The sequence below is a fragment of the Osmerus eperlanus genome, chromosome 5 (genome assembly GCF_963692335.1).
Source record: "Osmerus eperlanus chromosome 5, fOsmEpe2.1, whole genome shotgun sequence".
Classification (NCBI taxonomy): domain Eukaryota; kingdom Metazoa; phylum Chordata; class Actinopteri; order Osmeriformes; family Osmeridae; genus Osmerus; species Osmerus eperlanus.
Window position 1 is genome coordinate 767,559 of NC_085022.1, and position 15,839 is coordinate 783,397.

Genomic DNA, 15,839 nt, shown 5'->3' on the forward strand with positions numbered 1-15,839 from the left:
CAGAGGTTCCACACCAAGACCAGGAGCCCTGACCCCACACAGCAGACCCCAGAGGTTCCACACCAAGACCAGGAGCCCTGACCCCACACAGCAGACCCCAGAGGTTTCACACCAAGACCAGGAGCACTGACCCCACACAGCAGAGTCCAGAGGTTCCACACCAAGACCAGGAGGGAGGTGTAGAGACAGGGAGACCTCCTCATTAAAAAGGGCCTTGTCTCCTGGCATTGGGCCAACATAATCTTATACGCTGTGCAGAATTCAACCTTCACACCAACACCTAGGGGACGGCTGTCAGAAATGAAACCAAACTATTTTTTCCTGTTTTTGGAGCAGGCCATCTTGATTTATTGGACTCCAAAGGGCCATCAGTGATGAGGCAGAAGGCATTGCAGGGCTTGCAATTAATTCTAGGGGACACACTGATCTGCATTAAAGTTGAGAAAGTGGATGAAATGTAATTGGTTATGTAACGTTGGACCGGTTACTGTATACATATACTGTGTAGTAGGTTAATTAGTGAGCGTTTTGTAAAGACTTTTTTTTTTTATCGCACCATAACAATTTTCACTTGTACAAATGCTCCCAAATATATTTTGAGGTGGCACAGACACAATTTCGGGAGCAGCAACCAACATGGTTGCAATTTTGTGGGGGATTGAGTACAGTCTTCCCAGCAGATGTCTGCAGGAGAGGCTCTACAGTGCAGCGATGTGGGGGCAACTGGTGCGCCCTGAGCTGCAGGAGAGACAGCAGGCTAGGGCCAGAAAAACCACAGCAGGCTAGGGCAAGAAACACCTGCTAGGTCCAGAAACACCAAAGCAGGCTAGGGCCAGAAACACCACAGCAGGCTAGGTCCAGAAACACCAAAGCAGGCTAGGGCCAGAAACACCACAGCAGGCTAGGGCAAGAAACACCTGCTAGGGCCAGAAACACCACAGCAGGCTAGGGCCAGAAACACCACAGCAGGCTAGGGCCAGAAACACCACAGCAGGCTAGGGCCAGAAACACCTGCTAGGTCCAGAAACACCACAGCAGGCTAGGGCCAGAAACAACACAGCAGGCTAGGGCCAGAAACACCACAGCAGGATAGGGCAAGAAACACCTGCTAGGTCCAGAAACACCTGCTAGGTCCAGAAACACCACAGCAGGCTAGGGCCAGAAACACCACAGCAGGCTACAGCCAGAAACACCACAGCAAGCTAGGGCAAGAAACACCTGATAGGTCCAGAAACACCACAGCAGGCTAGGGCCAGAAACACCACAGCAGGATCGGGCCAGAAACACCACAGCAGGATAGGGCCAGAAACACCTGCTAGGTCCAGAAACACCACAGCAGGATAAGAAACACTACAGCAGGATAGGGCAAAAAACACCATAGCACGCTAGGGCCAGAAACACCTGCTAGGTCCAGAAACACCACAGAAGGCTAGGGCCAGAAACACCACAGCAGGCTAGGGCAAGAAACACCTGCTAGGTCCAGAAACACCACAGCACAATAGGGCAAGAAACACCTGCTATGGCAAGATACACCTGCTACATCCAGAAATACCACAACAGGATAGGGCAAGAAACACCTGCTAGGTCCAGACCCACCTGCTAGATCCAGAAACACCTGCTAGGTCCAGACACACCTGCTATGTCCAGAAACACCTGCTAGGTCCAGAAACACCTGCTAGGTCCAGGAACACCTGCTATGTACAGACACACCCGCTAGGTCCAAACACACCTGCTAGGTCCAGAAACACCTGCTAGGTCCAGGAACACCACAGCAGACTAGAGAGCATCTACCTAAACACACCTCTCTACCTTCACATTCTGGCTTAAGTCTTAGTAAAGGATAATGCAGAGATGCTGAGATAACAGCGTGAACTCACAGAGGCTTCCTGTACTCTTCCTGACAGGACGTCCTGTCTCAGAGACAGTCTGGGGAAACGGAGCTGGGCCGACCACGTCAACAGTTACTGTCTCACCGTCCCAAACTACCAACAATGAGCTACACATGGACGCCATTTTGACAGAATCTTGGGCAGCATGACTTAGCCTTCTAATCGGGCCGTTTAAAAAGTGTCATTATTTGTTCTGGGTACAAACTACTTCTGAGCAGTAATAATTCACTAACCAAATTAAGGGCGATTAGAGGTTTTACAAAACTGTATAAAGCTGAGAGATTAAGAGACCAGTTGAGGACCAGTTGAGTAAAGCTGGTTGAGACTGGCTGTCTGATACATGATTTGGACTGCAGAACTGACAACGTTCCAGGAGGGTTCTGGAGGCAGGCTAGTGGAGGCAGGCTAGTGGAGGCAGGCTAGTGGAGGCAGGCTAGTGGAGGCAGGCTAGTGGAGCCAGGCTAGTGGAGGCAGGCTAGTGGAGGCAGGCTAGTGGAGGCATGGTTCTGGAGCCAGGCTAGTGGAGGCATGGTTCTGGAGCCAGGCTAGTGGAGGCATGGTTCTGGAGCCAGGCTAGTGGAGGCATGGTTCTGCTGATCAGGATTTCCTGGTCCCCAGCAAGCGGTGGGGAGAGGGGGGAGGAGGAGGGGGGTCCCATTAGACACAGGGGCCATTTGTGAGCTAAACGAGATTGGAACTTAAGAGGCAAGCTTTGTCTGACCTTTCACTGGCCGCTTTGCTGCAGTAATCAGAATGTGTCAGGATGGAGCTGCTGAACTCTAAACACCCCCTTCTCTGTCTAAGAGAGAGAGGGGGAGAGAGAAAGAGGGGGCAGAGAGGGAGAGAGGAGGGAGGGGGAGAGGCAGTGCAAGGCTGAACTGAACTGGGGAAAACAGAAGTGGAGAGGTTGTTCTGATGTGAGAGCAGACAGCGGGCCGGACCAGATCACAGGGAAGATTACAGATCAAAAGGCTAATTTCTCTGAGGGTGTGTTGTGAGCTAGTGTGAATGTGTGTGTCCTCCTTATGTTCTGGCAGTGTGTTTGTGTCTGGTGTCTGAGGGCAGCGGAGTCAGGACACATCAAGATTACATTCCTCTGGAGGGGGGGGGGGGGGGGGACTAGGTCTGCACTGCCCCACCTCTTCTGCAGTTTCCCTCTAAGATACACACACACCAACCTCAATAAGAGGAAGAGTGGGTAGAGTGGGAAGAGTCTGTGTTTTGTCTGCCTCCCCCCCTGAGTCACTCCCTCCCTCCCCCTCCCTCCAGCAGGCCTGGATAACCCTGGGCCGCCTGGTTAAGGAATGTGCTGCAACAATAGCAGCAGTCACACTGGGCACACAGCAGGAGGAGGAGAGGAAGTGGAAGAAAGAGAGGAGAGAGCGAGGTATGAGGAGAGAGCGAGGTCTGAGGAGAGAGCGAGGTATGAGGAGAGAGCGAGGTCTGAGGAGAGAGCGAGGTCTGAGGAGAGAGAGCGAGGTCTGAGGAGAGAGAGCGAGGTCTGAGAGGAGAGAGAGTGAGGTCTGAGAGGAGAGAGTGAGGTCTGAGAGGAGAGAGAGCGAGGTCTGAGGAGAGAGAGCGAGGTCTGAGGAGAGAGAGCGAGGTCTGAGAGGAGAGAGAGTGAGGTCTGAGGAGAGAGAGCGAGGTCTGAGGAGAGAGAGCGAGGTCTGAGAGGAGAGCGCGCTCCCAGGAGTGCTCCGTCAAGCTGTTAAGAGCAGGATTTGAGTGCTGTCGTCCCACCAGCTCCAGGACTGTGAGAGCGCTGCAGTCTGCTGTTTCACAGTCAGCACACTCACCCAGACACCCTCCCCCACAGCCCCTCTCCTCCTCCGCAGAGACAACAGATCCAAAAATACCTCCTCATTAAAGTCGCTGCAGGAGCAGGTTACAGGATATCTGGGTAATAAGGGCCAGGATGAGACTCACTATCACTCTGAGCCACATGAAAGAAAAGACTGTTTCAGTAAGAAAATAAATCTGATCTGAATCCACTGCAGAGGAATGATTGAGTGCTAAAGCAGAGTGGCCTGCTCATCTGCAATGAAGGGTCATGTTTAGAGAACATGACATTTACAGAGACAGGTGGGGAGAGAGACTTGCAGAAGCAGCTCCTCGCTGCAACATCTTTACACCTTCTGCTCAGCTAACCCAGAGTTCCTGACATTTAGAAACTAAATTAAACAAAAATGAATAATGCTAAACCTGCACCTGTTAAAAGTACTGAGCCGCCTCAGTACTGAGGCAGACAAACAGGCAAACAGTGCAAACAGGCGACCAGTGACACCTGTGCAAACAGGCGACCAGTGACACCTGTGCAAACAGGCGACCAGTGACACCTGTGCAAACAGGAGACCAGTGACACCTGTGCAAACAGGCGACCAGTGACACCTGTGCAAACAGGCGACCAGTGACACCTGTTGAAACAGGCGACCAGTGACACCTGAGCAAACAGGCGACCAGTGACACCTGAGCAAACAGGCGACCAGTGACACCTGTGCAAACAGGCGACCAGTAACACCTGTGCAAACAGGCGACCAGTGACACCTGTGCAAACAGGCGACCAGTAACACCTGTGCAAACAGGCGACCAGTAACACCTGTTCAAACAGGCGACCAGTGACACCTGTTGAAACAGGCGACCAGTAACACCTGTGCAAACAGGCGACCAGTGACACCTGTGCAAACATGCAACCAGTGCCACTTGTACAAACAGGAGACCAGTGACACCTGTGCAAACAGGCGACCAGTGACACCTGTTCAAACAGGCGACCAGTAACACCTGTGCAAACAGGCGACCAGTGACACCTGTTCAAACAGGCGACCAGTGACACCTGTTCTAGGAGCTGTCGAGAGGGAAAGAAGAAAACTGGTGTTTGTATAAAAAACTCACATTGTTCAAAAGATTACAGGCTGATGTAGAACAACATAGAGACATTAAAATAATGACCAGAAGCGGATTTAAGGGGATTTATGACCGAGAGTCGCTCTCATCAACCCATGCAATCACCCGCTGACTGCTAGAGAGACAACCCCATCCCAGAGATGGATGCCTGTGTACAGCACCAAGACGTGTAAACAGGGCAGAGACATGCAAGGTCGTGACCAGCAGGAGAGCTGTGAGGAGGGTTCAGGTGCTAGTGACGGTCCAGATACGGCCTCTAGCTGGGAACCCTCTCGCCCACACAGGAAGACAGCCAGGAAAGACAGAATAGAGGACAGGTTCCATTATTAAAGGGTTTTAGGTAGGGCCGAACGATTAATTGCATTTGCGATTATATCGCGATGTGACAAAACTAGATTTTGTAATCGCAAAGGCTGCGATTTTACTTTGGTGCACGTTACACTTTACCTTGACCTGTACGATGGCCTCAGGCTCGACAGAACCTGACACTACAGACACTTTGCCAATTTTGCCTTTTAAAAAGATGCTGCGCAGTGTCAAGTATGGTGCAAAACCTGCCTGGCTAACGTTGCTAGCTCACGGGGCAACACCACCAACCTAATTCGGCCCTAAAAAAACACCACAAAGCCATGTACAATGCATAGCTAAAATGCTGACACCTGCTAGGTGCTAAATAACACCCGACAGGATCACTGAAAGAAATGTTTCAAAGCCTAAATCCATATTCCTGTACGAAATTACTCAAGCAGTAACAGCGTTCATCACGAAAGATATGATGCCCCTCGGTGATACACATACAGTAGGATCCCTATGGCTGTCAGTGCCATTGTTTCTGTTAGGCTACTGACTGGATCAAAAATGTTCAGACAGTGTTTCTTATTCTTTTAAGATTTAACCTTTAGATGCGTGAGTTCTAAATATTTCCGACTGTCCCCACAGCGCAAGTTTTTTTTCTCCAAAACGGTAGCTAGCTTTAGTTAAGAAAGTGCAACGCACATGTTATTAGCCTACGTTTAGCTTTGATACACCAAATGTTTTCCTTAATTTTTCTGAACTTTGTGTGTTATGTTGGCAGGCGACCATGTAGAGACAGAAATGACACGCCGTCCTGTAAATAAAATAAAACACATAAGGACATTTAGTTTGTTTAATAAAAGAGCAAGCTATAGACCTGTTTTATAGGAAAGGTAACCTTAAATGACTTATTTTGTGATTGGGCGCTATATATAAAATATATATATATATATATATATTTAAAAAAAATCATTATTAATAATTTCATTATTAAATTGACCTTCCAGGGGGGGGCGGGGGGTGTAGTTGGGGGGGCCGGGACGCCTCCCTGATATAATGGTAGGGGAAACACTGGTATCTATAACTGTATAAGTCATACTATACAGTTAGTCGCCCATCTCTGGTGAATATTACAGAACATAAAAATCAAAACTGGCCAAAGTCTGGCCCCCCAATGGTGGAATCAACTCCCCACCTCCATCAGAGACACTGACTGTCTCCCCACCTTCAAGAAAAGGCTCAAGACGCACTTGTTCCGGGAGTACAACAGCACTTAGGAATGCTTGGCTGGACCTGATGTTAGTTTCCTCCAGGATCACAATGACTCGTATTGAGAGACTTGTTGCTCTTGTTGGTTAGTTGTAACGGTTTCAAATTCTTGTACTCGCTGTGAAATATTTTACTGTTGATACTTTTTTTTTTCTACAGGTTCACTCTTGCACTCTTGTGGGGAGTTTCATGTTGTTCAATTGTAACTTGTTTAACTGCATGCTCTTATGGTTCTTCCCTTTGGCACTTAGTTGGTTTTCCACCATGTATGTTTCATGTTTTGGCTGCTCGCAATGTTTGGGGCTATCTCGTTGTTATGATCAGTGACCTATGCTCTTTTGTAAAGCTCTCTCTTGGAATTCGCTTTGGATAAAAATGTCTGCTAAATGCATAAATGTAAATGTAAAACAAAAAAAACCGCTTAAATAATCGCAAATGCAATATTGGTAAAAAATAATCGCAATTATAATTATTTCCAAAACCGTTCAGCCCTAGTTCGAGGTATCTGAAACATTAGCAATGTCAAGTGCTGATATCTTAATTCAGAAGAACTTCATTATCCTCTACTATGCTTCCAAAGATGAGTATATTCTGTGAAATTAAGAATCAGATTTGTAAATTTTTCTTTTTCAGTGTCATTTGCATTTCCTGTGAGCGGTCCAGTATAACAGCCTAACCCTTCCAGAGGTCTGATATGATGGATTGTGTCTGGGTTGTTCTCAGTAGAATCTGGATATTTGAGCCTTTTGTCACAGGACTTCCTGGTCCCGGTCTGAAGGGCTTCCTGTCTTCCCTAAACACTTCTGAAAATCGACTAATCTATTTTTTTTTTTCTATAAATGTCACAATGTTTTTAATCAAACCATTTTGTGTGATGTTTTACCTCACTGTTTTAAGAGATAATCTGAAAGAAATACATACGGAATAAGTAAGATTGACAACTAGACAAACATAAATGTACAAACATTTTCCCGATCTGACTCAATGTAGCTGCTGGACATTCAGCCGCTATCAAATTTGCCATTAGGCTACTAGTAATAAGCCTTGTGTCAGAAGTCCTGTTGTTACCGAATGCCGATATAATAAAAAATGCCTGATTGATTATAATTTATTATCTCTTACAATGTACTATCCTACAAATTACAAATATTGTTTGTTTAACATGCAAATCATCAGAGCGCACTGATCACTGCCTGGAAGTGCAGCATGCGAACTTACGAGAAGCCGAGTGGGGAACGGTGCAACAGAGAAAGATTTTGTTTGTTGAGAAGATAATGTTATTCGATTTGATGTGATATCTTTAACCTAGATTATTTAAATTGTAAATTTTAATTTAGGGAATAAACCTGCAATCTTGCTTTATGTCTTTGATTATACACACGTATATACAGAACCAGCTATTTGACTAGTAACAAGAGTCTAACAACTTAGCACATCCAAAGCCAACATAATTGTTGAAAGTGTGCAGTCTCTCAAATCGAAAACTAGGCTGTTGTTCAAAATAAAATGCAGATGGTTAAACCTACAGTAGTACAGCATAAGCAGACATAGCCTAAAACTTTCTGAAACATAGAAATCCTAGTCTATATGCTACACACTGTAAAATAATGATCCAGTGGCCAACTTACGGTTTACAAGTGGTAGGCTACATCATAGTCGACGTTGAACTATGGAATATAAACCGTTGTTGGCAGAGTGTGCATTCAACATGTTTTGAGTCACCCAGTACTTTGATAAAATGCTTCCATACCACAGATTTCTTTGCTATTTTGCCTAAAGGATTAATAATACCAATTGTAGATACAGTATGGTAGAGTTTAGGCTAACAGCTACAATTGTGCTCATGTGCCGTGTGCAAAAAAACAAATCAAAACGCAGATTAACTAAAGGGAGAACGCTAACACCGGCAGCTCGACTTAAAAAAATCTTCGTCGACCAAGAGCATATCGACCAAACAAACGACTATTCGACTGAGTGGGGACAGCCCTACCCACTAGAACTAACCCTAACCCACTAGAACTAACCCTAACCCACTAGAACTGACCCTGACCCACTAGAACTAACCCTGACCCACTAGAACTAACCCTGACCCACTAGAACTGACCCTAACCCACTAGAACTGACCCTAACCCACTAGAACTAACCCTACCCCACTATATTTAACCCTAACCCACTGGAACTAACCCTAACCCACTAGAACTAACTAACCCTGACCCACTAGAACTTTCTACAGCTGAGTTACAGACAGTACTGGCAGTGACCCCATGCTCCAGACTAAACACACCCACAATGGAAGACCTTAGAAAAACACAACACGGCTTATTTAGCCGTACAATATATCTGCACTTTGATCAGTAGAGTAGAGCTAAGGAAGTCAGAGATCAGGGAGTCAGATGGCTGAGCGGTTAGGGAATCAGGCTATTAATCAGAAGGTTTCCAGTTCGATTCCTGGCCGTGCAAATGACGTTGTGTCCTTGGGCAAGGCACTTCACCCTACTTGCCTCGGGCGAATGTCCCTGTACTTACTGTAAGTCGCTCTGGATAAGAGCGTCTGCTTAATGACTAAATGTAAATTTTAATGTAGAGCTGGTCAGTATTGAAGTTGTTGCATGTATCAATACCGCCGTTACAGATTTATTCCAAGCAACAGGTCCTTGTGATGAGATAGACATGCACGTGTTATTTCCATCGCTGTGTAAACTAAAGACATCCTCCATTATCAAAACAAGCTCGTTCCAGCGGATCAACAAAGCACCTGAACAAGAACTCTTAGAGAGAGAGAGACAAAGAGAGAGAGAGAGACAGACAGAGGGAGAGAGGGAGAGAGAGAGAGAGATTACCTTTTCACTCTTCACTTTTTTCACGTCCCTGCACTCCGAGCTGTCCATGTCTTCAGGCTCACTCTTAATGGCCACCAGCGCCACAACCCCTGTGGCATCTACGGTCATATTCCCAACCTGATCGGCCGCAACCAAGTCTGTGTTCAGCGAGCCCTCGAAGGGGAGGACGGGGGCCCCAGACTCCTTCTCAGCGTTAGCCACCCCAGCGGCAACTACCTCCCCTTTCTCCTTCTTAGTTTTCCCAGCCGCCCCGTCCCTCTCCTTCCTCCCGCAGGGCTGCGTGCGCGAGGCCTTGCTGCTCTTCTCGGGTCCCTTCCCGGTGCTGGCGGCTGCTGGCGGCCCCAGGGCCGCGGGGGGGGCAGTGGGGGCGGTGGGGTCGGTGTTGGGGCGCCCCTGGAGGTCCTTCTTGGCCCCGTCTGAGGCCGAGGCCTTGCCACTGTCCTTACAGTTCTTACTGCGCTTAGATCTGGGTTTGACATCCTTCCCCTGGCCGGAGGGTACGGGGGTAACAAAGGTAATGTTCTCGGGGAGCGCGGCCCCCGCAGCAGCAGCAGGGCCCGCCAGCCCCCCGCCATCCTTACTGACCGACATCTCTAGTTTGTCTTTCTCCAAGTCGGCGTCGAGGTCAATGATCAGATTTCCAACACCGATGTCCCACTCATCACCGCTGTCGTAAGTGTCCACTGCGTTTGAGTCCACACCTTTCCCTCCTGCAGTGACACTGCTTAGGGACATCTTAGTGCCAGCGGCCCAGCTGTGCCCCGGGGGGTCGGCCTCCTCAGAGGACACGCTCGCACTCAGGGCTGTCTCTCCACCTGCCCGCTCACCCACATCTTGGCCTGCAAACCAGACAACACATGGTTAGAGAATGCTGCCACGGTCACACTGATGATGCGTTTAGCGTAGCAACATAGTATGTGAGCTAAACATGAGAGAATTGGGTTATCGTTAGCTTGAAACATATTTTCCTTGGGCCTTGTATGTAGTGTGATGGTAGCTAATGGTAACTTAACGGAACACATTCTTTTATGTCTGATATGGTGGTGATGACTAGGGTCCCAGGTTGGAGAACACACCAGCCACATGACTTGTGCCACACCAGCTCTCCTTCAATCCCAGTGTTTCCCCTACCATTATATTAGGGGGGCGCCCGTGATGAACACTGACTAGTCTAGAAACCAGGGTCAGAGAGAGCAGAGAGGCACCATGTGCCACAAAACTAATCACTGCCCATGATGCACTTTTGACAATACTGACACTTAAAATATGTAGGTGGAATAAACAGACTACTGATTTCGGAGCTGCAAAAAAGATCTGTTCTCGTGTGATTTTCTGGGAATTTTTGTAAACTTTCCAAATTATAATATCAAAGCATGTTTTAACCAGGCATCAAGTCAGCGGCACAAGGACGCCTTTGAGACGATCTCAAGCCTTTCCCCAACACTGGGTCGAAAACTACTTGTGTGTCGGAAAAGCAGCATCTCTTTCACACCTCTCTTCAACCTCCCTGCACCTCCACACAATGCCAGGCCTTTCAGACAGTAGACAGAGAGAGAGAGGTGGAAAAGGAGGGGTGAGTTTCCCCTCCCTGACACAGTTTCGTGTGTAAGCTGTAAAACAGGCTGTCATGTCATTATTGACTTATCACACATGCTAATTAAACCCTTGGCAATGTGTGAGAAGCTAAACTACAATTCAATGATCCCATTCATTTCTAACAATGAGGAGGGTAAGGCTGTTTGAAACATGAACACATCTGATTCACATATGAGCTTAAACAAAGCAAGGACATGGCCTCCTGGTCCATCAACTAGGCAGACGAAAATATTAATACTTTAGTGCCAAAATATTTTTTGATTCTGGTGTACATGTCATGACACAAATAACAAGATGAAGATAGGATGTGTTTAAAGACTGGATCAGCCTGAGGTGTGTGTGTGTGCTTCTGAGTGTCGCCACTCAGCCCTGTTGTGGGCGCTCGCTGGACAGTGACATGCCCTGGCGAAGCTTGATTGGCTGAGGCTCGCTGGACAGTGACATGCCCTGGCGAAGCTTGATTGGCTGAGGCTCGCTGGATAGTGACATGCCCTGGCGAAGTTTGATTGGCTGAGAAACCAGATGGTCAGACAGGGGAGAATAACTCCAGTAGTCTGGTCTAAGCCTTCAGTTAGTCACACAGCCCGGGCCAACAGATCTGCTTCAGTTCCCGCCAAACACAACCCCGAGCACAAAGATTTACGCTGACACAAAGCCACCAGGAATCCTGCCAGAGCTGGGACACAGGCATGAGCTGCCAGACACCTTAACATTAAGAACTTGCCCGCTAAAGTTCTGACTCTAAATGACCCTGTAGGTTTATTCTGAAGCCTTAAAACAGAACGCTAGAGCTAATCTGAGAACTGCCTTTCTGGTGAACGGCCACTAATTCCAGACTTGATTAAACGAACCGTAGTCTGAGGATTTCAGCGGGATAGCACATGATTAGTGGAGTCAGATGGCTGAGCGGTGAGGGAGTCGGGCTAGTAATCTGAAGGTTGCCAGTTCGATTCCCAGCCATGCAAAATGATGTTATGTCCTTGGGCAAGGCACTTCACCCTACTTGCTTCGGGGGGAAGGTCCCTGTACTTACTGTAAGTCGCTCTGGATAAGAGCGTCTGCTAAATGACTAAATGTAAATGAAATGATTACGACATGATTACAAAATGTCAGTTTGTTTCATCATTCCTTCCAGAAACAGCCTCCGGACCGAACTCTCAAGCAGTGTTTCCCACACAGACTAATTTGTGTCAACACCGGCCACCACATTTAAAACCTGCAGCGTATTTGATCAGCTGCTCTTCTTCTGTCTCTCTGTCACTCAGGCATCTTTCTCACATACACACACACAGTCACAACCATATGGTCACAACGTCAGCACACGTAAGCAACGACGCATAGAAACCAGGGATTTTCCTGCAGAGAAAATTTTGGTGCGCGCCAAAGCCGTTTTCCCGAGCGCCAATGATAAATCCCGAGCGCCAAAGGCAAAAAAAAAGTCTGCGAAAAAAAAAACTGTGTTCATCACGCGTGCAATGCAATGTTCTCAATAGTATGTTTCAAGTAGGCTACAGCCGAACCCTCGTTCTGTTTTGATCAATAGTAATCGAGTTGATAAGCGTGTCTTCTTGTCTAATCAATACGCAACTGTGAGGTGCGTGAATGGACAGAGTGGCCACTAAACTGGCGTTCCGCTGCGAGGGCCAGTCCGACGTGCACGAATCCACCTGTACAAATGCAAATGAAATTTCCACTCAAAATGCTGACAAAAGTTTGATTTACGATTTCCAACGCAGCCTCCATTGGTATTCTTAACCTGGAATGATAATATATAGTGCAGTGTTTCCTCTATGGCTACATTTCTGCCGCCACGGTATCAGAAATCAGGCTGTACAAAATTTTAGACGGTCTATCAGCAGTGATTGTTTGAGTGCATGGGAATTGTTTGAGTTGGAGAATTGCACGGACACGCGCTTCACACCGCAGTTGAGATTGCGTGTGTGCGTCCTTGAGAACTGTAAGTCGTATAACTTATGTTGTCAGTTCATTTAAGCCTGTTATTGTGTAAGTCTATAGTTATTGCAAATTTAAATCAAGTTAACTGGTGATTTTCGTTGTTTGTATTCTTCCCCTGCTAGCTAAATTGCACTTGTCTGTTGATTCGATAGCGATTGCTGCCCTTGCTCAGGTTTGTATTTTAGGTGCATTATTATGCTGAAGTAGTTTTAATTAATTATTTGTTAAAAAATGCTTAGCCTATCAAGATCAAATGAAGCAGGCAGTGTACATGCTTCAGAGTGGCCTTAATCGATAGACTGGGCTACTGACCATTTACAATAAGTTGTTACGTCAATGATTAATTAGCAGCATTTATGACATTTAAAACATACTTGTAAGGTGTCTTTAAGTAGCCTAACTTTATTGCTTTAGGGGAAATAGGACGAAAATATGTGCAATATTACATTAACTATTAGACTATTACATTAACCTGTTCCGAAATGTATGTTTAGTTTCGGGGGCGGGGGAGGGTGAAGAAAAAAAAATATATATACATTTTATTTTTTTTGGAGCACCGAAGACCCATTTTGACCCAAGAAACACCCTGGATATGCCGTTCTAGTAAGACAGACAGTGATATCAGCGAGCCCTCAGCATTATTACCGTAGCTAAAAGTCTAGGAACGTTGAGGCTACTTTTCGCTAGGTACCTACAAACTTAATGTGTATTAATGTGCCAGACAAGTGGGTTCCCCTTCGTTCTTTTGGTGAGCAGTCTCACGAGCCCTACTTACCCGGCGTCATGGAGCCGACCACCTAAATAGTTATTTAGCACTAGCGTTGCTACCTGCATATACCCTGGCAGCTGTGCTCCGTTTTGCTCCTAGATTCAGTCATAGCTAGCTCTGCAATTTACTGGGGCTAACTACTAGACTTCTGCTGTGTGGGAATCGCAGGAGCTAACCAGTCAAAGGGCATACAAAAATACAGGAGCACATAGGGCTGAACGATTCGGAAAATAAGCTAATTGCGATTATTTTGACTAATATTGCAATTGCGATTTAATATGCGATTATTATATGATTTATTATTAATAAATATAGATATATACTACAGATCACCAGTCAGCAAAATAACACACAAAGTTCTGTACCTCTTTGAAAATATTTTGGTAAATCAAAGCTAAACGTAGGCTAATAACATGTGCGTTGCACTTTCTGAACTAAAGCTAGCTAGCTACCGTTTCGGAAAAAAACTTGCACTGTAGGGACCGTCTGAAATATTTAGAACTCACGCATCTAAAGGTTAAATCTTAAAAGAAAAAGAGACACTGGCTGAACATTTCTGATCCAGTCAGTAGCCTTACAGAAACATAATGGCTCTGACAGCCATAGTGATCTTACTGTATGTGTATCACCGAGGGGCATCATATCTTTTTAGTGATGAACGCTGTTACTGCTTGAGTAATTTCGTACATGAATATGGAGTTAGGCTTTGAAACATTTCGATCAGTGATCCTGTCTGGTGTTATTTGGCTTATTTGACACACTGGTGTTCAGCATTTTAGCTATGCATTGTACATGGCTTTGTGGTGTTTTTTTTAGGGCCGAATTAGGTTGGTAGTGTTGCCCCGTGAGGTAGCAACGTTAGCCAGGCAGGTTTTGCCCAATACTTGACACTGCGCAGTATCTTTTTTAATAGCAAAATTGGCAAAGTGTCTGTAGTGTCAGGTTCTGTCGAGCCTGAGGCCATCGTACAGGTCAAGGTAAAGTGTAACATGCACCAAAGTAAAATCGCAGCCTTTGCGATTACAAAATCTCGTTTTCTCACATTGCGATATTATCGCAAATTCAATTAATCGTTCAGCCCTAGGAGCACACCCTTCGGGCGTCTTGCACTGAGCGATGGATCGTGTGAACACGTCGAGCAGCACCAGGCAATGGAGCCAATGATCTCATGAGAAATACATATACACAGGCACGGCTTTAGTTTTAAGAGCTGACATGAAACCCTGCTTGACTACAGGAGGAGAAGAAGTCTAAAGAGCTGACATGAAGCCCTGCTTGACTACAGGAGGAGAAGAAGTCTAAAGAGCTGACATGAAGCCCTGCATGACTACAGGAGGAGAAGAAGTCTAAAGAGCTGACATGAAGCCCTGCATGACTACAGGAGGAGAAGAAGAGTGACTGACAATTTCTTTACCCATTATTAGATCTGCAGGGTTCCCCTCAACTCTCCCTGGAACGATCAGCAACACAAATCATTCTTCACTTCGTTACTGAGGCAACACAAATCCTGATTGACAGGCAGCAACGACCTAAGCACTTCTCCTCTTCCCACCAGGGAATGTTCATGACAGAGGTGTGTCGTTTCAAAATCACAACATCGCTTGACTGCATAAACCTGTTTAAAGACAAGGTATTTTGCTTCAATAACTTAGGCTAGTACTTCTACTCATCTGACATAGGATTTCCACAACTAGAAAAGAGCTTTGGATGGAGACGAGTATTGAAAATAACAGCAGTGTAGAGTTGCCTTAGCAACTAGACTCTGCTCATGGTTTGGCCACCACCCCCCCCCCCCCCCAAAAAAAAGTAGGATATGAAAGATCTTACAGACAGATGTTGTCCTTGGCACAAAAGAAAGATGCCTCACTCAACTGTCATTGATGTGGAGGCCGCTTGGAGATAGTTTTGACAACAGCCGTGGTGAGAAGGTTGCCTGTTTTTGCTCACTGAGCATGCCACCTCCACTTTACAACAAAGTCTGTGTTCGTGTGTGCTTGTATGTACAGTAATTGGGCTACGCTCCAGAGCTTTCACAAGCATATGGCACATGTTTCGTTCCACTGATCTCTCCACATCAAACATTTTCCTTTTAATACATCCCATTCCGGCAGATCATTCCTTTTTATCCACCGTACCTCTATGGAAAAAGATTCCCGCTAGAATACCATGATGTAGCAAAAGCCTGGCATCTATTTAATCTAATCTAAGCAGGGCTCAGCAGCGAGCAGGGCTCAGCAGCGAGCAGGGCTCTGCAGCGAGCAGGGCTCTGCAGCGAGCAGGGCTCTGCAGCGAGCAGCGCTGAAGCATGGCCTCGCCTCTCCAGTC

General features: G+C 46.5%; 1 protein-coding gene across 2 annotated transcripts in view; it reads right to left on the reverse strand.

Annotated features, from left to right (window-relative positions):
* The window catches only part of znf609a (zinc finger protein 609a), a 126,307-nt gene that overhangs the window by 69,072 nt on the left and 41,396 nt on the right, over positions 1 to 15,839 (reverse strand). For both annotated transcript variants that reach the window (XM_062460899.1, XM_062460898.1), the window contains exon 2: positions 9,194 to 10,032. In XM_062460899.1, coding sequence (XP_062316883.1) covers positions 9,194 to 9,928 — 735 coding nt within the window. In that variant the 5' untranslated portion in view covers positions 9,929 to 10,032. The remainder of the gene's footprint in view (positions 1 to 9,193; positions 10,033 to 15,839) is intronic.